At 40.1% G+C, this 23,668-nt stretch overlaps 1 protein-coding gene across 2 annotated transcripts in view; it reads left to right on the top strand.

Moving 5' to 3' along the window:
- The window catches only part of NELFA (negative elongation factor complex member A), a 39,759-nt gene that overhangs the window by 10,960 nt on the left and 5,131 nt on the right, over window positions 1-23,668 (top strand). For both annotated transcript variants that reach the window (XM_066622414.1, XM_066622413.1), the window contains exons 3-11: window positions 4,140-4,301; window positions 6,095-6,184; window positions 9,270-9,400; window positions 10,019-10,088; window positions 11,433-11,521; window positions 13,338-13,449; window positions 14,555-14,784; window positions 15,936-16,035; window positions 17,598-22,010. In XM_066622414.1, the coding sequence (XP_066478511.1) occupies window positions 4,140-4,301; window positions 6,095-6,184; window positions 9,270-9,400; window positions 10,019-10,088; window positions 11,433-11,521; window positions 13,338-13,449; window positions 14,555-14,784; window positions 15,936-16,035; window positions 17,598-17,782 (1,169 nt within the window). In that variant the 3' untranslated portion in view covers window positions 17,783-22,010. The remainder of the gene's footprint in view (window positions 1-4,139; window positions 4,302-6,094; window positions 6,185-9,269; window positions 9,401-10,018; window positions 10,089-11,432; window positions 11,522-13,337; window positions 13,450-14,554; window positions 14,785-15,935; window positions 16,036-17,597; window positions 22,011-23,668) is intronic.

The following is a 23,668-nucleotide window of genomic DNA, read 5'->3' as shown; positions in this document are numbered from 1 at the left end:
TGGCATGTAGTGTCCGCCTCTGGCGTGTCACTGCCTTCATTGCACTTCACAAATTTATATGGTGTGTCTGCCTATCTTTGTGCTACTCAGTATGATTGACCATCAAGTTCTGTCTGGTTAATAAGGGGGGAATAGCATCTCTTCCCTGTGCAGGCTCACCATGTGGATTTGGAACTGATGCACATTCAGCAATGTTTTTGTAGCCATGCACTTAATAAACAATTGGAATTTGATTGCTAATGCCTATGGTCCACAATGAGTTCAATGGTCCACAAGTGGTCTTTCTTGCTGGAATCGCCAGATCTGGTTTTTCATTAATGGGGACACATTGGCTCCAACCTTATCACACCCCTAGTGAAACTCATTTTCTTCTCTTTGGCAGCAGGGACGTCTTGTTTGGGGGTTGCAGGTTGATGCCTTTGTGAATACATTCTAGACTCTCCTGTCTGTCTATTTTCCCTTTAAACTTGGATCTTCCACAAGATCTAGCAGGCATTATGGCCATGTCATGCATAGTCTCACTTGCTCCTCTAACTCTGATGGAACCCTCATCACCTTCTTGAACAACTGGAATCTTCCCTCTCAGTATCCAGAGATTTGATTCCTTCTTCTCTTGGGATGTGATCTTGCTGCAGGTGCAAGAAGTTCTCAAAAGCCTGTCAGCTGACATTTCTACATGTGCATCTAGAAACAGGGGCATCCAGACTTTTTGGCAGGAGGGCCACATCATCTCTCTGACACTGTGTTAGGGGCCAGTAAAAAAAAAGAAATTTACACTTCAAATTTGAATAAATTTACATAAATGAATATATTAGAGATGGAACTTATATGAATGAATGAAGGTCTTGCAGTAGCTGAAGGCCGATAAAAGGCCTTGCACAAAGTAAGGCCAGTCTTTGCTGCCACTGCATCACAGATGTGAAACAGCAAGCAGTGGAAGGAGCCCTCATCCCACAGCTCACATGAGAGGTTGAACAGTTGGCCATCACTCTGAGAACATTTGCATCAGGCCAGTGTGGGCTCCAGCAAGCCTCTGGAGGGCCAGAGGCTCAATGGAGACTAGGGGCTCCCTGAGGGCCGGATTGGGAGTCCTTGAGGGCCGCAAGTGGCCCCAGGGCCAGGGTTTGGGCACCCCTGATAGAAGAAGTTTTCCTTTTTGCATGCACTAGAGGAGTTGACCAGGTCTTGGCACTGGTTTCCTATGTCTTGGGCTATATTAAAAAAGGGTTTAATTTTAGAACACACAGACTGATATGTCTGTATTACTAACTGCCTCCTGGAGTGTGCCCCTCACTATGGCCACAGAAGTAGCAACAGCCTTGTGAGGCAGAGGAGAATTATGATTGTAATGTGATTTTTGTATTCATTTACCTTCTTTTAATCCCCCACACCATTCTTTCTTTGAGATTGTGATTCCCTTGTCATTGGGGCTAATATGTAGAAAGAAAAATACTGTATGCTGCTTTGGGCTCCATTTGATGGACAGGGGAAAGGTGGAATATAAATATTTAAATATTATGCTAGAGTTTTGGACCAAGTTTATGTTACTCAAATATCTGGCTGTAAAAAGTTTTATTTTTATTATCTTAAACACTTTCTACAGCCAGATATTTGAGTAGCATAACCTTGGTCCCAGTCTCTAGTATAAAGTGTAGTTAAAATATTTATATTCCACCTTTTCCCTGCCCATCAAGTAGAGCCATTTCTGTTCCCATTTTAATATTTTTTCCTATTGAGTCTCCAAATTCTTAGGTGCCCATTGATCAAATGATGCTAATGACCTTAAATCTGAATTAATTTTAAATTGATACAGACAGATACTCATTGTCTTCTCTGGTTCATATTTTAAAGCCAAGAAATAAATAAGCCAAATAACCAAATTTAATCTGCAGTTATTCCTCAACAGTTTTGGTATTTTAATAGATAAACGGACAGATTGGGTTGAACTAGAGTTGCTGCTGCTCTAAAACCGTAAACCAAATGTGTACTCATTTGAATAAGTTTAAAACCCACTATGGATATCGGTAAGCCCTGTTATGTCCAGGGAGCCCAAGGCCAGGAGGAGACTAAAACCATTGGTGCCTATCCCAATAAAATACTTGAGCGTCATCCTCCTGATTTTTTGCCATATTTCCAAGATGTCCAGTAGGTGGGGTAATCTCTTTGGCCAATGTTTCCCAAACTTTGATGGCAACTATTAAATACAGATTTTCTCTCAGTTTAGTGACACGTGGAGTTGGTACATGTTGAGTATAATAAAAATGCTCCAGAGCACTCAGCAATGTCATTTTCATAGCCAGGCACCAAGAGGGAAAAGCGTGGGGCTTCAATTGCTGTTGTGCAGCTGCATGACTTACAGAGAGCACTGCTTCTTGCAACCCTCATGAACATCCATGTGACCCTTGTTTGTCATGTCTTTTGCATAATATTTGAACCCGGTCATTGTAATTTGTGCTGACTACAGTTCAGACTCAAACCTTGGTTTGAGCTTTCAGATGTACAACAAGCCATGGTTTATTGCTGCTTATTTGCTTTGTTTCCCATGTGCTCAGGATTCAATATGATGTGATCAAAATTTGCTCCTGTTACCCAACTCAGCATCCTCTTGAGATGGAGCATTAGCTTTCAGATGTAAAGCCAAACTACATTTTTTGTAAATCATGGGTTCAGAGCCTGGTTTAACTACAAGCAAACCATTGTTTATGGACAAACTTGGGTTCAGGCACAGTGTAAAACTGGTTTAGCTAAACAATGCAAAGCCATGATTTATGTCATTTATTGTCCTCAGACCAATCTGAGCTAGAGAGTGAAATTGGTCTTGGGAAATTGGTCTCTTCCATATATCCCACTTTTATGGGGGGGAAAAATTGCATAACTTTCATGTGCTTTATTTCCGTCCAGCAAAATAATATCTGGGACAGGGATATTTGTTTGTTTGATTTATACTCTGCCTTTCTCACCGAAGGGCACCCAAGGATAGTTTTCAAATTCATATTATCTGCTTAATGAGATGCTTTGCACTTTGTAAGGTGATTAACAGAAGCCTCCCCACTCTGAATGGTAGAGCTGGGTCCTCTTAAGTGCAGGGGAAAGTGAAGTATGAGGAAAAAGCACTAAGCTGCAATCAAAGTCAAAAGGGGTTCAGTAAATCACCATCCAAACTCCCACACTCTCCATGTTCCTGATCATAAGCAAATTGCCAGCTTAAACCTTAAGTGGGCGCAATTACCATTTGTAGTGGGAGAGATTCTAATCCTGATTGAATCTGAACTGAATAGAATCAGAATTAAATTCTCACCTAGGAGTTTCACAGTAGACCCTCCCTTTTCAGGTGGTTGTTAAAGTAAGTTGAGGTTGGCAAAAGAGTGTACTGGTGGATTGAAAACTTAATCTTTTCCTCCTGAATTTTGAAAGCTTCATTTTTTTGATGTAAAAATGTCATTCAACAGATATTAATGAATTTCAAATACATTTTGTAGATAATCGCTCAATTTAGTTTTTGCAGGGTTACTATAAACAGTTTGTGTATTATAGGCAGTAACAGCTGAGAGCCAGAACTTGATCGCTTAGCTATAAGATTCTTTGAAAGGCAGGCATCTGCATACTTTCTGAAATTGTCAGATGTATGTTAGTAGCTCATCTTGCAGTTAGACAATATGGCATCTAAGCTGCAGCTGCGTCTCCCCCTCCATACAGCCATGTAGCTATTGGCTCCCGTGGCATGAGTAGCAATTGTTCCATAGTGAACATGCGAGAGGCAAAGTACTCAGCACTATGACTGTTCCTTTTTGCTTTGGATGGCTACCTCCATAAGAGAAGGGGGAAGCAGATATATGCCTATGTTTGGTTTAGGACAAGATTACATCTAATTTGAACCATGTGAATGTGTGGCTTGAATTAGGAAGGTGCAGAGCTAATTGTGCAACAGTATTATGACAGAAGCATTGCAAAGTGGATAAGGTTGCTCCTAAATATTTGGTGGTGGTAATGAGATGAACAAGATGCTTAAAATAGTTGGAAAAATTATGAATGTAGCTTTTGTGCTTGGACTCAGTGAAATGTAGAATTACCTACATACTCTATGGAAACTTCTCTTTATTGGTGGTTATGGGAACTTATGTGTCTTAATTTTTATACAGTGAGTGAATGTGAAACCTCAGCTATGTTGCCATTGGAATGCCAGTACTTAAATAAAAATGCCTTGACTACATTGGCTGGACCACTTACTCCCCCTGTGAAACATTTCCAGCTGAAACGAAAACCAAAAAGTGCCACTCTTCGAGCAGAGCTCTTGCAAAAGTGTAAGTATCGAACCAGATGTTATAAATTAATTGGGATGGATTTTTATGTATTGTACATGGTAGAGATGTTGAATATTTTTTAATGTTATAGTGGGGCATCATTATTTAAGAATATTTATATACTGCTTTTCAACCAAAAAGTTCACACAGCGGTTTTCAAGGAAAATCAAATATCTGAATGACTTCCTGTTCCCAAAAGGCTCACAGTCTCAAAACATGCAGAACATAGTAGCAATAGCCACTAGAACAGCGGTCTCCAAACTACAGGACTGCTGTGTCTAGAAAAAGCCTTCCCTGCATGGTGTGGTGTTTTTTGTTCAGTGTTGCTGCATCTTATCTTTGCTGCCGATCTTCTCACAAACTATTGCTGGGCACTCTCTCCTGCTGCCCATCATCCCACCAGCCTCTGCGCCCCAATGTCTAGGCAGAAGTGGCTGCCCAGCTCAAGTTTGTGAGATGATTGGTTGGAAGGATAAGACATTGCAATGCAGAATGAAAAACCGTGCAAGGAAGGCTTTATCTAAATGCTGCATCTGGCCCTCAGGCTGGGATTTGGCATTGTCTGTACTAGAACAACACTATGTTGGGTGAAGAGGGATTGTTCCCCCGCTTAATATAAGAGGAGCACCACTTAAAAAAAATGCTTTGAGTAAAAATCAAGGTACTAAAACAAATCTTGGAGCCAGTTATGGATACCCTTAACAGGTTTTTGTTTAGAGCACTGATCTGGTGGGTTGCGGGAGACAGGTGGGTGATATCTTAGTCTAACATGACTAGATGGTGTCCTAGTCTAACACCATTTTCCTTTTATGTGATGGTAAAAAGTATGAAACACTTAAGGAGACATTGCCCCATACTAGTCTCTTATGTGACTGATATTTATTCTCTTATGTCTTGCTAATCTTTTATAGTGAAAAGTTGTATTCCATGTTTGATGGCATGTATTTTAATGAGTCATAAGTTAAAAATGGGATTGTTAACGGTGGGTCTGAAAATATTAAAGGCTAGTAGCTTAAGAACAATTTGATTGTGCTTTAGAAAGGAAAACATGCCCTGGGGCTAGGCACTATTGTAGGCTGCTGCCACATTAGCAATTCCTCATTAAATGCTTAGAGTTGCTTGCAGTGGGGCATTACTCATTACTTATGGTTGGCAAAGTACATCTCCACTTCCACCATGTTCCTTCTGCTACTATTAGAATATCAGAAAATCAGACTACTTGAAAACAGGACACCCATGCAATATCCCTGATGTAGGGCAACCACAGTGCTTTTTTTGTATGGATGTGAATTTCTGTCTGCAATGATAATATGGGACTGCAATGAGTGGGAAGGGGTATTTAACCACCCACACCGCTGTGGTCATGATGAAAATTCCCTTCTTTGCGTTTGGGGCTAATGAAACAGGGGACTGCATATTGAGCCGTGTTCCTCACATGTTTGTGGACAGATCATACCAGGAAGCAAGTCTGTTACATGTAAAGCAGTAAAAAGATTTCTCTGTCATGAATTACCTGAACTCAGCCAAATGGTTTTCTATTGCTTCAAGTTGCATCAAATTTTTCCATGAAGGGCAGCATTTAAGGGTGATCATAGATCAGGTGTTCTGAACATAATGTCCATAGATGAATTTCAGGGAGCCAATGATACAGACACTTTTTTTTGTCTTTGTGTGTTTTTCTGGGTGGGTCAATAGCTTTTATTGGATTCTTGGGGTCAGAGACATAAAAAACCTTAAGAACACTATTGTATATGGTTTTTCTAGTTGATTACTAATTATAATTATTATTTTAGCTACTGAAACGGCGCAGCAGCTCAAGAAAACAGCTGGAGTGCCTTTCCATGCCAAAGGAAGAGGGTTGGTCAAAAAAATTGATACTACAAGTAAGACTTTTACGTGTATACATGTTTATATAACTCATGCCTAAAGTTGTTTTGAAGCTTATGCTGACGAGGTCAGTATTTCTGAAATGCCCAAGGTTTTCTTCCATTATACCAATTGCACTATCTTGGAATAGTAAAACTCTCAACTTGTAAAATGAAATAGCTATTTATTGGTCTCACTGATATGGTTGGAAATGTTGCCCCTTTGGCATCCTATTTCAAAGATTTTACTTACTTTTAGATAGTCATATTTCAGTGTTCTACTGGGTGGATTGCTTTGCATCTCAGAACATATGTTGCATCTTTTTAAGGTTGTGATCCTTTGTGCACTTACCTAGAAGTAAATCCCATTTAACTTGATGGGATTTATTTCTGAGTTGACATACATAAATTTTACTATAAGAATATTTACGTGGAGATAAGATTAATTAAAATCCAACTTCCTAGTAAAAATGTTCTTAGGATTGGACTTAGGAAAAACACATGTGTGTTCTTACCTCATACTTATAAATATGGGGTAAGAGAATAGGAGAATGTACTTTTAAGAGCCATTCAACCTTCTTGGGATGTCAGAGAACCAAGTTCTATACAGGTAGTTTCCTACTTAAGGACATCCAACTTAACAGACTTCTCAACATTAAGACAGCTTTGTCATGCTTTTGCACAGTCCATCTGCTCCACTGTTTTTGTGCAGGCACAATAGTGCTGACTTTTGAGGGGGGAGAGACACTGTGTGTTGGAAATGCAGAACTGATGCGTAAAAGTCCATGCATTAATAGAACTGTATGGATGCTCCTCTCCAGCTAATACAAGTGCGAATTGTAACTTGTAAAATGCAACTGACACAAATACACCCCCCATCTAATCACCTTTAAGGCTCTTTTTGTACATTACACAACAAAAAAGCAAGGTTACCACAGGCTGTACATTTACTAGATAGTGAATGACTTTTTATTTATAGAAATAAGTAGTTCTATACCAGGGTGGTCCAACATGTAGCCTGTCTGTGACCCACAAAGCCCTTTTTGGTGGCCTTCCCACTGCCTCTTTCCCTTGCAGCTACCTTTCCACTTCCTTTTCCCACTTTAGCAGCTTTTTGATCTCCCTGTTGTGCAGTTGCAACTTCTCTTTTGGAGAAGAAGTTGGAATGGCGTGGCAGGGAGATTGGAAAGCCCTGCTGCACCCGCCTCCAGCTGACTGAGCCTGCCATTGACTTCCGCAGCTCAGAGCCATCATATTACCACCAAATTACTTTCCAGTCTGTGCAGTTAGGAGGCAACGCCAGGGTTGTGTGGCCCCCTGACTGTCAGAAATTGGGTTGCCCTGTTCTGTGGTGTTTTTCAACCACTACAGAAAGTTAACAATTGTTTGTTGTACAGTTTCAACTTGAGTACAGCCCTGAAACCTATGCTTTAGGTTTAGTAATGAGGGATTAGCTGTACTAAGTGTTTATAGAGTTTTAAAATGAAATGTTTTTCATTTTAAATGATGAATTTAAAAGAATGATGCAGACGTGAAAGTTTTTTCCTTAAGAATGATGCAGACGTGAAAGTTTTTTAGGCAAATTGACATTTTATAAAGCCAATTTATGCTTTTGTTATCATGACATTGTATCCCATGCTATGTAGTATTCCTAAGAAAGGTATCAATTCTTTCTGAGTTTTTTACATTAAAAGTTTGTGACCCTAACTGCCTGCTATATACAGCTGCATATAATCTAGTCATTAATGACGTGCATACCCAAGCATTTCACATCTGTGTGACTTAATCATCCTTTCCCCCCATAGCCAGTACATACTTTTAAATCACAACCTTTGTCCTTCCTATCTCTGTGTGGCTCCTCTGCATTTCATTTGCTCTGTCTCTGTCTGTTTGCTTGACTGCAACAGAACTAACTGCAGCTGCTTTTTCCTCTCCCTGGCTGGATGCTGTGGGCTGCCTTATTTTGTTAAACAATTTTTTTTCACATAGGAAAGATTAGCTTGCAGCTTCAAAGGCAAGATGAGGTAGCTTTCCCTGATGAACCACTATCAAGCTAGCTATGGTGTGTCAGTATATTTCTGTGAGCTGTGATCTTTTCTAGGAAGTTGCATCTTGCTCCCAGTTGCATGTTGCAATCTCCAAAATATCAGTGTCTGGATTCTGACTATCTTGTCTCTGTCCTGTGAGGCTGGATTTTGGAGACCTTATAGCAGTTTTGCCCAAAGTTTTGAAACTTTGAGCACAGCTTTCCCACTCCCAGCCCACAAATTAAGCTTGGAAATGCACTTCATTCTTATACTCTCACATTCAAATGGACAATTGCATGCATTGTAATTACAGTATATCCTAGTTTGTTGCTTCCTAGCTTTCTGCCTTTCCCTTTGCCCGATCAGTATGATCAAGGATGGAACTTTGCTTTCTGGAATTTCTCCCAGCCTATCGATTGTAGTGATCTTGCAGCCACCTTGCTGAGATTAAACGGGTCCAGTGAGGAGCTGGATGGGTGACTGTTTTGGACTCCCATGTAGGTTGCCTTGGGTTCCATGATGGAAGAAAGGCAAGATAGAAGTGTGATAAGTTGAGAAATCGTAGTGTCCCAGCTCTGAGAAGCTATAATATTATATACTCTGATATTCTTAAAGGTGTTCATAGAAGGTCTTAGTTTTTTTTGTATATATAGAAAAGTTGTATATAGAAAAGTTTACCTCTCAACAAAATGTCTTAACTTTTCTTCATGGGATATGAAAGTAATTGTTTGTTCCTGCTGTTTACAGCAATATATTAACAGCTTTGACTTGCAGAATGGGCAGAGTTGAATTGAGATATATATGTTGTATCTAAGAGTTAGATTTTACTACTAAACCAGAAAAATGTAATGTTGTGGAATGTTGCAAATAAGATGTTCTCTATACGAAAGAAGTCGGCTTATGTTTTTGTCACACAAGTGACACAGTGGTTATGTTTTGCTGACCCTGTGGACAAAGGGCATAACATCTAAATGTATAACTAGTGTTCTCTGAGTTTTTATATTCTACAATAGTAGAGATCTTGTTACTATGTTCAGTTCAGTGAATGAATTTTTTCTTATGGCTTATTTATTTAGCTCCACTCAAAGGAATACCAAAACAAGCTCCATTCAGAAATCCTACAGCTCCAAGTGTATTTAGCCCTGCTGGAAATAGAACACCTATTCCACCCTCAAGAACTCCTCTACGGAAAGAAAGAGGAGTAAAGGTATACGCTCTGGGAAAACAAACTTAAGTTGCTGCTATTCTTATTAGTCAGAATCTTGAGGCTGAAGTCAGGGTTAGAAACTAGAGCAAGTGAGAGAGAAGATTGGCCAGGGCAAAGTCTGTGGAGGCTGCTGCTATTTACTACCACGCATCTAAAGGCTATCTCACAGTATCTGGTACAAATACATTGACTGGGTAGCAAAATAAAAATGGTTGATTTAATAGTGGATTGTTTGTTGTGGAGACAGTCAAGGGGAAAGTACTGCTGCTCAGTGGCAATAGTTGTGGCCAGAGGAGGGGAGAAGAAAGGGGATAAGTTAACATCTCTCTTCCACCCACCGCCCCGTAATGCAGGCAATAGCACAAAAGTGAGGAAACAGTGTCTTAAACTGAGTTGTGTGTGTTTTTAAAGCCAGTTAAATGTGTTCTAGGGTATAATGTGGCTGCACATACTAAGTCATTTCTTGTCTTGCCTAATTTTGTAATATGAAGTGAATATAAGATGGCAAATTCTGTGGATTTGAGTAAGAGAGGTGGGGGCAATTGTCCATGAGACATAGAAGGAAATGAACTCTTTCTAATGAGTTTGGGAGTAAGCGTTTCATTTATGCATTTGCAGTTACTAGACATCTCAGAGCTGGATATGGTTGGTGCTGGCCGGGAAGCAAAGAGAAGAAGAAAGACCTTAGGTTGGTATATCATGTAGTGAATCTCAGCTCTTTATACTGAAATACCATGTGAAGCTTAAAACGAAAAACAGGAACGTCAGTACTTTTCTTTTGATGTGACACATCTCATTAAAGCTACTATGAACTTTTCAGAAGGTGGCAAAGTTGGTTGTGTCCACTTCTGGTAAAATTGAAAGAACTATTTCTGATAGGACATATGGTCACAGACCAGCAGAGATGAGGGGGAGTGCAATAGCTGTGAAAATGATAGAATCTGAAAAAAAATGTTGTGTTTAATTATTGCATGACAAGTGAAACATGAAATAATAAAAATTGTTAGGTAGTCATGTTATTCCATAAAATGAATGTGAAAAGCCATATTCTGGTGCTACTCTTATTTGAACCAACCAAAAGAACAAACCCTTAAGCAAGAACTTGAATTAAAGCTTACTTAAGGTTTGCCTCTTTTTGGTTGGTCCTAAAAATAAATTACCAGGCTGAGTTTTACATGTAAAAGTTTGTCAGCTCATGTTTTTGCATGACCGAAACATGTTTTCATAAATAAAATTAAATCTTATGTGAGAAGGCCCTGATTCTTGACCTCATCTAGTAAGAGAACAAATCAGATTGTGAAATACTGGATTGGAGTGGAAGTATTCATTATTATTAAGAATATTTTATGCAGGCGCTGTTCAACTTGTGAGCGGGTTCTATTCCAGACACGAAAGTTGATTTTTGCATAAGTCAGAACTGGGCTGTGCAAGAAGAGCTACCCACACATGCCATTCTATAAAGCTTATCGCTCACTTTGGTCTGTAAGCCGGGATTGTTCCCAGCACACCACACATTTGTTTAAAGAACCCACATGGAGGAAGGGGTGAGATCACTGTGCTCCAAAGATTGGAATGCAGTAAACTTGTCCCTTCCACCATGTGGGTTTGTTTAAATGTACGGAAATACGTTATGTGCTAGGAACTATCCCAGCTTACAGACCTAAGTGAGTGGCAAACTTTACGGAGCGGTGAGTGGTGAGCACAGGTGGCTACCCTTGTACATCTGAAACTGTATGTAAAATGAAACTAGGTTATGTTGAGGCTTACAGCACTTAGAGAGTGCCTATATACTACTATTGTTTTTTTCCAACAAAAAGTTCATACAGTGGTTTTCAGAGAAAATTGAATGGCCCCCTGTCCCAAAAGGGCTCCAAATCTAAAAATATGTATTCAAAACACGAGCAGCCATTAGAAAAAAGCATTGTGTGGGGTTGGGATAGGGATAGTTATTCCTGTCTGCTAAACAGAAGAGGCGCACAATGAAATCTTGACTCTAAAGTAGCAATTAAAGCTTCATTTTTCAACTGAACAGATTCCGAAGTGGTGGAAAAACAAGCAAAGGAGGAAACTGTTGTAGAAAATGCTACTCCGGATTATGCTGCTGGACTTGTGTCTACCCAGGTAGAATTTTACTTCCAGTAATATTGTATACTCCCAGCATAGTAATTGTATCTTAAATCCATATGGAAACTAAGTATGAGTAGCAGAATAAACAGGCATTCTAAGCAGACCACTTATGTGAAATGTTGGTCGTTGGATGTACATAGGAATTGGGCCCTTAGCTACGTGGGAGACTAAAAATTCCTGCTTTCATTAGAAGAAAAATCTTCTTTCCCTTCTCAAAATTTAAGGAAAATGTACAAGCAGGATTTTTCCGAAGTAGCACTTGAAGGGTGAGAGAAGGGATGCTGCAAGATTCTATTTTGGACCTGGTGCTTGTCCTGAATTTCTTAATCCTGAGTAAATTCTTGTGTGTTCTGTTCTATAACTTCCTTTTCTCTGTTATTGTTTGTCTTCCTGTTCATAGTGGAAATGATAGATGATAGCAATAGGCAGCAATAGAGACAGAAAATACCTTTTAGGTTAATCCTGACTTCTGGTGCCACCTACGGGAAACCTTATAGTGGTGTGTGCTGCCATCTTGTTTTCAGCTATTGAATCTTCAACTTGCTGTTTAGATTTCCCTGTAATAATATCCATTATAAAAGATAAGGCAAAGCCCTTCATTCTTTCATTATTCTTCTAAGGTTTCTCAGATTTTGTTAGATTTTTGTTAACCTATAAAATTCTAAATTTTCAAGTTACCTGAAAATTTTGGGATAATGGAAATCTAGTATCATTCCCCATTAAATGGCAGACTTTCAAATAGTTCAAAGGCAGCAAATCTCCGAGTAGCTGATTCTAGATAAAATGGGAGGAAATCTAGTCTTTGTGCTTTGCTTGACCACATCAGAAAGGCATCCAGCCTTCTCAGTGTTGGAAATGAAATTTTCTTTCAGTGTAGCCACCGGTCCCTTTTGTAACTTATTATTATTCCCATCTCTTCATCCCCATTTTGTTTTTAAGAGAACGTATTGGTCTCTGGCAGTGGGCCTTACTAATAGGCCCCTGCAGAGCTTAGAAGGCCAGAAAACTTTAAACATTACTACTCAGTAATGGCCTATCTTTGACCCCTGTCCTTGACCAGGGAGTTAACATCACAGACTATCCTGTCAAGCTGCAAACACCAAATCGTGGGTGCCCTGCCATCTGTATATGACCAGATATTATTTGGAACAGGCCCATGGTAGCCACGAAGGCTATGAAATCCTGCCTCATTCAGGGGAGCCTAAGTGTAGGTGCTGAAATCCCCCAGAACAAACAGCCTGGGGGAGATCAATAGCACCTCAAAGATTATGCCCACCAACTCAGGAAGGGAGACTTTTGAGAAATAGGTGGGTAGTACACCAACAATCCTTGTCCTGTCTTTTGCTCACAACCCTGTGCAGATTCTCAAACCTAGTCATCTGCTGGATTGGGGGAAGAATGAATGTACAATAGATTACCACAACTCCCTTTGCCCTCTGAACCATACCTGCTACAGTAGCCAGAAAGCTGGCACGCAAAGCTGGGTCAGATTAACTTGCTGAACCAGGCCTCTGTCTCACAAGCTGGGTTGGAGTGTTCGTCCAGCAAAAATCCTGGATAACACAGATTTTATTATTCACTAGTCTAGCATTAACTGGCAGTCTATACCATGTTATTTTTTTCCAAGTTTGGTTGATCTTGTTCTAGTCTCCCTAAATCCGCAAAGTCTTTAATTGTGTTGCTTTCCAAGTCAGGGCCATGCAGTGACATGTCCTGAAATCACAAGAGCCAGTATTGCATTTTTTAGAAGTTATCTATGGTCTAAACTATAGTTGCAACTAGTTTTAAGGCTGTGCATGCTGTTTTGCAGAAACTTGGCTCTTTGAATAATGAGCCTGCTCTGGCTTCTACAAGCTACCTGCCTGCAGCACCCAGTGTTGTGCCATCCTCCTCCTATGCGCCAAGTTCTGACACGCAGCCAGGTACTGTTGGCTTTTCTATTTCATGCATTTTGGCATATGCTATAAACAGAAATAAAAACCAATTCAGTGTATAAACTAGCAGATATGTGAAGAATCTTGCACTTCTGGAGAACTGTTATTAGAAAAGGTTTGTAAAAAATGTCTTAAAACTGTATACAGGCAGTTTGTATCTGCTGGTTCAGTAACCATGGCTTTGAATATTTGCGGGTTCCAAACTGTGGGGTGGGCCACCTTTGCCCTCTGAACGCCTTCTAATGCTTGTGCTTTTTGGTCAAAGTCATGCTTTTCTACATGCTGTAGAAATGTACCTTTGCTTTTATATCTGGGGAAATACAGCATGATCTCCCACCAACCAGAATTGAGAACTACTATTGATCTATTGGCCGGGGCAGAAAAGCCTTTCCTTTTTGCTTGGTTTTATCAGTTTAGGGCAGAGGTTCCCAAACTTTACCAGAGTCAAGACCTCCATAAGTAGTTGTGCCCCAAACTGTGACTGTATTTATGATTATTGTTAAGTTGTAAGCTGCCTTGGACACCTCAGATTTCTAGGGGAAAGGTGGGTTATAAGTTTTAAATGCCTGATCTTTAACTGACCATATATTTCTGGATATAATGGATTTGGCTGTTTGCCTGATTCAAACACATATTGCCTCAGTGACTTGCTGAACACTATGGCAGGATTCAGAGTCTTTATTCTGGGCACCTATTTGCACCTTCTAAAATCTGTTTTTCTCTTTTGGAACTAGACCTATTTTGGGCGAGAGGCAAGGTTTCAAATATGACAAAAATAACCAATATCGAGTTTCTCAGGAAACTGTTTGCAAGGGAGTAGAGGCACTTGGTAAACAGCCAGTGTAGCATTTTGTCTTCTCATCTTGAAAGACTTTTTAGATTGCTCAACCAATCTTTACCCAAAAGTTGTTCCAAACTGGGATTTGGCATTTTGGGATTTAATTTCATGTTGGGGGCTCATGGACCTAGGCATTCAGGCGCCTGGGAAACTTCCACATGCTCTGTGCCTGCAACAGGTGAGCAAGGGAAGTAGGGCAGACATGTAAAAGGTGAAAAAGAGTAGGTCTTAATGACATTCTCTTGCTCCAAATAGCTGCGACTGTTCGGGAACCCTTGCAAACAAAAGAAGAGCCTGCTACTCCGCCTACCACTGCTGTTCCTACTCAGTTCAAGCAAAGGACACCCATGTACAACAGCAATGCCAATGCAGCTGCAACTACACCAACTTCTGTCACACCACCGGCCGCTTCTCCGGCAGTACCAACACCACAGACAGCTCCACAGACACAACAGGCACCTCCCAAGAAAAGTCTCTCTCTGACAGTAAGCAAATACCTTGGATTGCAACTTTGAAGATGTTTAGCTTTCTATCAATCATAGTGAACAGGAACTGCATATAAAACTGCCTTCTACTGATTTAAACCATTGGTATAATCAGTAATAACTGCATCAGGTCTTCAAGGTTTCAGGCAGGAATTTTTATCTGTTTTGCCTGGATATTCCACATGGGACCTTCTCTATACCAAGCATGTGCTCTACCTCACCTCTCTAAGCTTGAATCCTTATAATGCATTTCTGTTTCAGAAGCACACAGTTATTTGTGATTTGATTTTTAAAGTATGAACCAGGCAGTTCTAAACAGTAAGGCTGTTAACAGTGGTAATAATAATAACAATGCAGCTGATATTCCAGGGCATATGCTTGGATAATTGCTGCTAACTTGGTTTGGGGGACCACCAGGGGTTTTTTTTGTGTGAGGACATATACTTTGGTTAGTGCTCAATGCTTGGCAGCCTTGGTTCTCCAGAAGTAACTCTAGGAAGGTTCCTAATCAATGAATCAATGAATCCTAATCAATGAATCCTAATCAATGAGTACAAGTGGAATGTACTTGTAAACTGCCTTTTGGCTCATTGGCCAGTAGGCCTGTTAGAATGAGCCAGGTGAAAGGGCTTCCAGAAATAACAAAATTTAAAGTTGAGAGGGATGAGGAGCTACAAAATGTCTAGAATTTGCAAAGGTGTTTTGACTGCTCAGTTTCCAGTTATGTTTCATTTCCCCCCCTTCCGTGAATTGAAGAGTCTCTATGTTGAGGACTAGTTTCACTGCAGCTTCGCCTGGCTCATTCTAACAGGCCTATGTAATCTATTGCAAAGAATAACATAAATATTGACAAACATTTAACTGGATAACATATGCATTTTTTATTTTGTTCACTTCAAGTTGAACACTTTGTTTTTTTGTGAGAGGAGTGTTGTAAATAAAGAACTCTAAGTATAAAATATTCTCAATGACAAATATGACTTAGAATGAAAATTCTGGGGAGGTGGCAGCAGCTTTTTCTGCTATGCAATAAGAAAAGTGGGACTCTATCATTGTAGAATAAAAGCAGTGTAATAACTTCTTGGTATCTCACTAAATTCTGTACTCCAGCTGTTACTCATGAAATAACTGTCATCTTGTATCTCTTGCAGAGAGAGCAAATGTATGCAGCACAAGAAATGTTCAAGACGGCAAACAAAGTTACAAGGCCAGAGAAGGCTCTTATCCTTGGATTCATGGCAGGTTCCAGAGGCATGTATTATGAAATATATTTGACTCTGAAAACCAGGTGGTCAAATACTTGAGCTAAGTGGAGTGCAAGGATAACTTCCAGCTTCAACTGAAAACACAATAATGTAGAAATCAGGAAGAGCTGACTACTGTGGGTGGACCAGTAAGGTTGTCCAAATATATTAGCAGCTGAACATAAGGAAATCAAATAGGTGACACTTTCCATATCATTTTATTTCTTTGCGTCAGGTTGCTATTAAGGCACAAGAGCAGCACCGTGCACCACAGATCCAAATGGCCATAAGTTACCAATTTCAAGCCAAAGAACACTCCTGCGTTTCAAAAGAGTGCAAACCAGAGAAAATTCAACCAGGTGCATTTTCTCTTGTCATGGCAAGATTATGATGGAAAAAAACCATGCCTGGTGAAATATTTGTTCCTGTCAGGCTCTTGGCTTGAAAACTCTGGTATGGCATCAAGAGTTAGATTTCAGGGCAAACTCTGTGTCAACCAGACCTGCAGAGCTTCAGTCAGACTTCCACTGCAAGGTAACGTGGAATCTTGCATCATTAAGAATTAGTGCAAAAAAAGCAAATCTCTGCCAATTGCCGTTTCCCTTGTGGACCACAAGAAATTAAAATGGTGGGTAGCAGTGGGGTGGGTTGGGCCTGACTTCTTTTCATTTTTGCTGTGGTAGTGGGAGCTTTGTCTTGGGAGAAGCACAGCTGCAATTACAGCTCTCCTATAGACTAACAGCGGCAGTTGCTGTGTCTGCTAATGGCTTGTCCTGGGGCAGGGTGGGTGGTGAAGAGAAGCTAGTGATCAAGGAGTGTGATATCTGCCCTCCTGTTCATTAATCCTTTCCTAGGATCGTTTTGCCCTAGTACATCTATATTCTTTCCATACTTTGTGTATGCTAGCATAGCTTATATTTCACTTTAATGAACCTGACAAATATCAAATAATTGAATTTTTATCTAATATTTATTTGATTTATATCCTGCTGTATCCTGTATCCCATGGGATGAGTGACAAGGTTCTGCCCCAAAAGCGGAATAATCTTATCCTCAACAGTTTCTTATTCTTTGAAAATATGCCCCCTGCTGGCTTTTTTCCCATGAAAGTTGGTACCTCAGAAAAGCAGTTCCCTCTCTGGAATGCATTTCCTGCTCATAATCCACCCCTTTCCCCATTAATTCTAAGTGTGTCCATATTCATTCCAGCAATAATTCCCCCCCCCTTTGAGGAATGAGTGGTGTGTTCTTGTCTGCTTTGTTACTCCGAACTATTTTGAGGGCCTCTGTCTTTGGGACATACTGTGTACAGGTATGCAGACACAGCTGTGCCACCTCAGTACATTTTTGACACAGTTCTTTCAAAAAGGCAGCATGCATTTTCATAGGAGGGAAATAAAATGAACAGGGGACATTGATAATGCATGTCAGTGCACATGTAATCATCTAAATAGTCATTATTCCCTGGACTAAACTATTTCTCTTTGGGTTTTGGCTTCTCTTTTGGGTTTTGGCTACGCCTCTCTGACATGTCTGACTTTTAAAATGTGTATTTTTTTGCCTCTACAGAAAACCCTTGTCAAGAACAAGGTGATATAATCCAGATCAAGCTAAGTGAACACACAGAAATGTTGCCAAAGGCTGATGGTACAGGAAGCACCACCATGCTTGTTGACACCGTCTTTGAAATGAACTATGCTACTGGCCAGTGGACCAGACTAAAGAAGTATAAACCCATAACAAATGTTTCTTAAGTGATTCAGTTAGTGTTGACCAAATGGACCACAGAATAAGCCAGCTTCTACGTTGTGTGTCGACTAGGGCGAGAACAACATTCCGGTGCGGACCTCGTAACCACTCAGTGCGCTAACTGTGCTCGGCTCAAATAGGAGGCGAGTGGGGTCAAAACAGCAATCTTCTGGTGGGGAGGGTGCAGTGATTCAAGGAACTTCAATGGTCAGAGTGGAAACGCCTCCATCTTTAGGGGAGAGGCTCATGTTCCAATACCTTGGGAAACTACTGAGAAAACACCTTTGTCAGGACAGATTTTCTGGACACTGTCTTTTAAAAATGGGTACTGGTATAGTTGCTATTTTTTTCTTCTATGGCTTACTGCATGCATGTCATGTAGGGTGACCTCCCCCCCCCCCCCATTGTAGCTGTTTTTACCAGTCATTGTGAAGACATGAAAGGTGTCCCTATATTTAGCATAGAGCAGCTAAGGAGATCTCTTCACACATTGCACAGTGGCAAGATGCATAGGTTGTAGAGAGCTACGGCCAGTCCTGGCTCCCTGTCATGTATCTGTATCATACATGCATTTGTAATGGTGTTGGTTACATTTTTATGCATACACAAAAAGGATAGCCTGTAAATTACCTCTGAGACGGAAAGGTTTAGTTTCTGATCTGGATGCCACCAAAGTGTCTAACTTCAGTGTCAAAATTAGATGTGACTCTGCCTGTGCTGCTTAATGCTGTTTTTCCTGGTCAGTCCTCAGCTCTTTAAAGTTGGTACCTTAGGGCAATGTACCTGACCCTGAGAGTCTGAAGAACCTTGGAACCACCCTTTACCTGCCTAGCTGGTGCATTTTGCATTTACCTTTCAGACAACATCTGTGCATGTATAATGTGAAGATGTGGGAATGTCATGTCGTCCCTTTTGGAGTGTGTTGAACTATGGGTTGGAATGATAGTTGACTGGCTTAATCCTGGGAAAATCAGAGATCATTTAGCCAGTTGGTGCTGGAAAATGTTTCTGTGAAATGTATTTAACATAGAAGCACTTGTGTGAATGGTAAATTTCAGCAGAACAGTTTTCAGTGTGCTCATTCCCAACACAGGTTTGTCCTCCCAGGGATGCAAAATATGGTCAGGAATGACTTTGCCTGGAGCTTTATTGGACTTGTGAGCATTTCTAGTAGCAGCACTGTTCCAAAATCTCTCAGGGAAGCTGAGATACAGCCACCTGATTGCTATGCTCTGGGAGACTTCAGTTTTACTCTTTTAGTTTAGTGTTTGAGCATGTAACAGTTTACGTGTAGCATAATAGAAGAAACTGCCCATCATTCTAGCTTTCCTGGAAAGTGCATAAGATACCGGTGAGTTTTTCATTTACACTCTCAAGACAGTTGTTGGAGGAAAGCACAGAGGTCACTGTAGTAGTATCAGATAGGAGAGCTTTGTGCTGGTTCATGCTTAAAACAGGTCTCTTGAAGTCTGATAGTGAAGTGGAAACAAAATGATCGCTTTCAACAAAACATGTTGAAGCATATCACTTTGAACTCTGTTGGTATTTTGAGTTTCTGGCTATCAAACTTTCCCTGATTTCTAAGTCCCCTTAGAGAATTCTAAGCAAGAAAGAGTCTTATTTCATATTTTATTCTGATGCAGCCATACTGTGCATCTCAGTTTGTTAAACAAAGAATAGCCAAACTCTTCTGAATTGACATTCCTTGGTTTGATACTGCTTGCCCTGAATTCAGATTGTGCACATGTGTCTCAGTAAGGGAGTGTTCTATTTTCATGTCATTCCTAGACTCTTAACTCTTGAAAGTTTTATTACTTGTCCAAACAAGTATTAGAAACAAGTAACAAATTTGTAGCTTCAGAATGGGTTTGTTCAAGATCACAATATTTAACTGGTTATACAAAGAGCCAGAGTATGAAGTAATAGAATTAAAGCAGGGTTTCACCAAATGAGTCAGATCATGGTCAACCTGATCAGCTACTATTTAATACAGAATCTTTTGAAAATATAGGGAGTGTTTATTCAAAATTGAAAAGCATGGAAAGGCTTTGTATGTTGAGAGTTTAACATGGTAATTGGCAAAATGTGTGTACATGCAAGATGCAGGTACTACACTAGTCTTCTAGCATCCCAACTGGACCTTTGGTGGCAAGATCAAGTGGACATAATTTTGAAATTCTTTGCAGCTATCATTAGATGAGACTGTTTTAAAACAATTTTAACACGTATAGCCATTCTGTGGACTATTTCTGACCCAGAGCCCATTAAACTTGTATGACAATCCTTTAACGGGTAAACTGTGGCAGGATATAATTTTCTTAGAATGCTTGTGAAGTTTGAAATTATATGAACCAATGGATCAGTAGCTCTACAATCTATTAAATATGAGAAGTGCGATTGGACAGTTTATGAAAAGGGAAGGAGAAGGTTAAGCACAGGAATACCTATATCAGTAGGTTGCCAAGTATATCTGAAGGTTAACTAGTTTCCTGAAGGCATTTTCCCTGAGTCTGTATATGGCAAGAGCACTGTGGCAGATTTTTTTAATAATTAGAAGATGCACATGCAGACACACCGTTGGTTTGCACCAGTAAGTCACTCTGTCTGTGTGGCTCTCTCAAACCACTTCTTCCCCTCCAAGGATGTGCACAAGCATGGCCCACTCTACCTCCTAGTGCAGCATTTTTCAAACTGTGGGATATGTCCTACTGATGGGTCGAAATCTAATGTGCATTGGATAATGACCCAGTACTCCCTGCTGACCATAATCCTTCCTGGGAGCCACCGGAGGCCACTTCCAGATTGCACTGGGCACTCAACCCACTCCATTGGACTCCTTGGGCCTCAGAATGCTTTGGGGAAGCAACCAGAAGTGACTTCTGGTCTGCACCTGCAAGTTCTGGTTTACTTCTGCAGGTATAACATGCTTCCAGTAAGACTTAAGGTCTGGCAGGGAGCATTGGGTTGTGAACCAGCACAGAGGATGAAGTGGTGGTTCATAGCTTAAGAACTGTTGTCTGCATGCATTTTTTCTTTTCTTTCAATTGTGTGTCTGGAGGGATGTGGTAGTAATGTCTGACCCACATGTGAACATTTTAAATGGATTAAAGTAGTATTTAGATTCCTTATGGGGGGGGTGGTTTCCATCCTAGATTAGAATGGAAATGAAGGGGAGTGGATGGTGTTTGTCCATGTCTTTATTTGTGATGGGAGGAGTGCAGCTTGGTTGGTATTGTTTGAATTGGCCCATAAATAAAATAAATCCACTGTTAAATAGTAACTTGGCAACATAATTTATATTTCCTTTTCTGCTAGGGAGCACCTTTTTAATGTAGTTGGCATAAGATGGTCACTTGGGTGTCTGATATTAAAATGTTTCAATGGTAAGTGAAGGAAGCTAGAAGTAAAATTGTATGTAGTGTCCTATAAATAGAGGGCCTAATAGATATCCTGCTTTAAGTGGGTTTTTTAAGGCTTCCATCTCTTGCAACATGCTGGAGCACCATTTATCCAGAATTGCAAAATGCAGTTTTTTGTTGCAAGATAGGTGTTTATGTGATGGACACTTTATTATATTTTGAAGGAAAAGGCATGTACATCACCTGGCTGGGAGTACAGCATGCTTATGAAATGTGTGGTGTAATTAAGATAGCATACAGAAGATGTATGTCTTTGGGCAAGCTTTTTTGCTACAATTGAAATTAAGACCAAGAATCCAAATTGGAAGAGCCTGAGAATGGTTTAACAAAGTTCCAGTTTGTTTTCATTCAGTTATCAAAAATGCCCACCTATTAAAGAAAATTGACAAAGCCTTAAGGTGAGCTGGCACAAACTTCAACCGTATACACTATTTACACTTTGAAAGATGTAGCTTTGCTCCACCTGCCTTTTATGGTAAAGTTCAGTGGGAGGTTGGAAGTGATGGGCAGTCATCTTTAACAATCTTTACCATCCTCCCCCATGAATCATGTTGGAAGTGACTTGCCAAACTCGAAGGTACTTTGACACCATGTAGCTTAAATTGCGTTTTCACAGCAAGATTTGATGAAGACCAGAGAAATGTTCAAGCCAGAGCATTCTAGGAAACTGGTACCTTTTTAACAAGCAATGTTTTGTAAAGTGTTGTATAGTTAGTACAGTATAGCAGCTCATATGTTTTCTACTGATTTTTGTTTTTGTACAGATATAAATTCAAGACCTCATGTTCTTGGTACATATTTTCAGCATAATACAGTATGTATAATAAAGTTCAGATTTTTCTAAAGACTTTTCCAGTAGTACTTTGATATAAAATGCAATCATCTTTAACATGTCAACAGAGTTTGCACTACTAAGACGTGCTAACAATCTAGTTTGTATTATGGTTCTGGAGAGCTGTCCCTTTGAGAAGAATGGTATATAGTTCCATTTAAACACTGTCATGGGTTCTTACAGCCACATGGAGACTCAACAGTTGTTCAGATACTTAGTTTGTTCGCATGAGGGGCTTATACTTTAAGATTGCAAAACATATGCAATCTGAAATAGTGCTTTTTTACTTTCCTTTTCTGCTTAAGGAAACAAGTTATAGTGGCTGGTGTGCAGAGGATATAAGGAAGAATTGTTCTTTTTTAGGCACTGCCTGTTTTTATGCTTGTATCCTCTAAAAACCAACAATTTCTGATGTAGAGCCATAATGAGTTCTAATTTTCAAAATGGCTGCCAAACCACTGAAGTTGGTATCTGGTACCACTGAAGTGGTATCTGAACTACCTTTGCCAGATACCAGCTTCTTTTGTGAGTCCTGATACTGGACTATCTCAACTGTGGAGCCAACACCAATCCTGATCAGTAACGGTCACTTTTCAGCATGGTGTCAAGAATACTAATGTGATATACTATCCAATGCAATGGACATGAAAACTAATTCTTATGAAACTGTATACACTAAAATAATCACATTCAAAGGTTATTCTGAATTTAAGGCAATGATATCATCGTGAAATGTTTGCAAGATGGGCATGAAGCTCCCAAGTCTTTTTTCAGCATCTACCATTTTTACTACAGCTAGTGTGTCAAGACTGAAAGGGTTCCACTTTTAAGCAGTGTTTTTGACAAGGTTGGAATAGTATATCAAATTAATTTTGTGGCAACCAAGTTGAAAGGTGACCATTCTCCATATCTGAGATTTGTCAGGTATACTTTTTGCAAATTTTTTGTTGGTATTGAAAAATTACTGTGGTGGCTGGGTCATATCTCAAATTTAGTAGCTGTTCTGAAAATGAAAATTTGTGATTCTAGACCTGAAATAGTTCATAACTAGAATCTCTGATTTGTATCACAAAAAGAATTACTGTGGTGTAACCTAATGCACATCTTCACTTGCAGGCTGTTTTACACTTACAATAACTCCTAAGGTGCATGAAAAGTAAAGCATCAAACAGTGTATTTGAAAACTAGCTTCCTGCATTCTCTGTTGTACCACAAAACAGTCTAGATGAGGGGTGCCCAAACCCTGGCCCTGGGGCCACTTGCGGCCCTCAGGGACTCGCAATCTGGCCGGCAGGGAGCCCCCAGTCTCCAATGAGCCTGTGCTGGCCCAGCACAACTGCTCTCAGCATGAGGGCAACTGTTCAACCTCTTGCATGAGCTGTAGGACGATGGTACCCTCCATTGCTTGCTGTTTCATGTCTGTGAAGCAGCAGAGGCAGCAAAGGAAAGGCCAGCCTTGCTTTGTGCAAGGCCTTTTATAGGCCTTGAGCTACTGCAAGACCTTCATTCATTTATATAAGTTCCAGCTCTAATATATTCATTTATGTAAACTTATTCAAATTTGAAATGCAAATTCTTTTCCCTGGACCCTGACACAGTGGTCTAGGCCTGGTCTAGACAAGGCGTCTCCAAACATTTTG

Source organism: Tiliqua scincoides, chromosome 3 (genome assembly GCF_035046505.1).
Source record: "Tiliqua scincoides isolate rTilSci1 chromosome 3, rTilSci1.hap2, whole genome shotgun sequence".
Taxonomy (NCBI): Eukaryota; Metazoa; Chordata; class Lepidosauria; order Squamata; family Scincidae; genus Tiliqua; species Tiliqua scincoides.
This window is presented reverse-complemented; position numbering and strand designations above follow the sequence as displayed.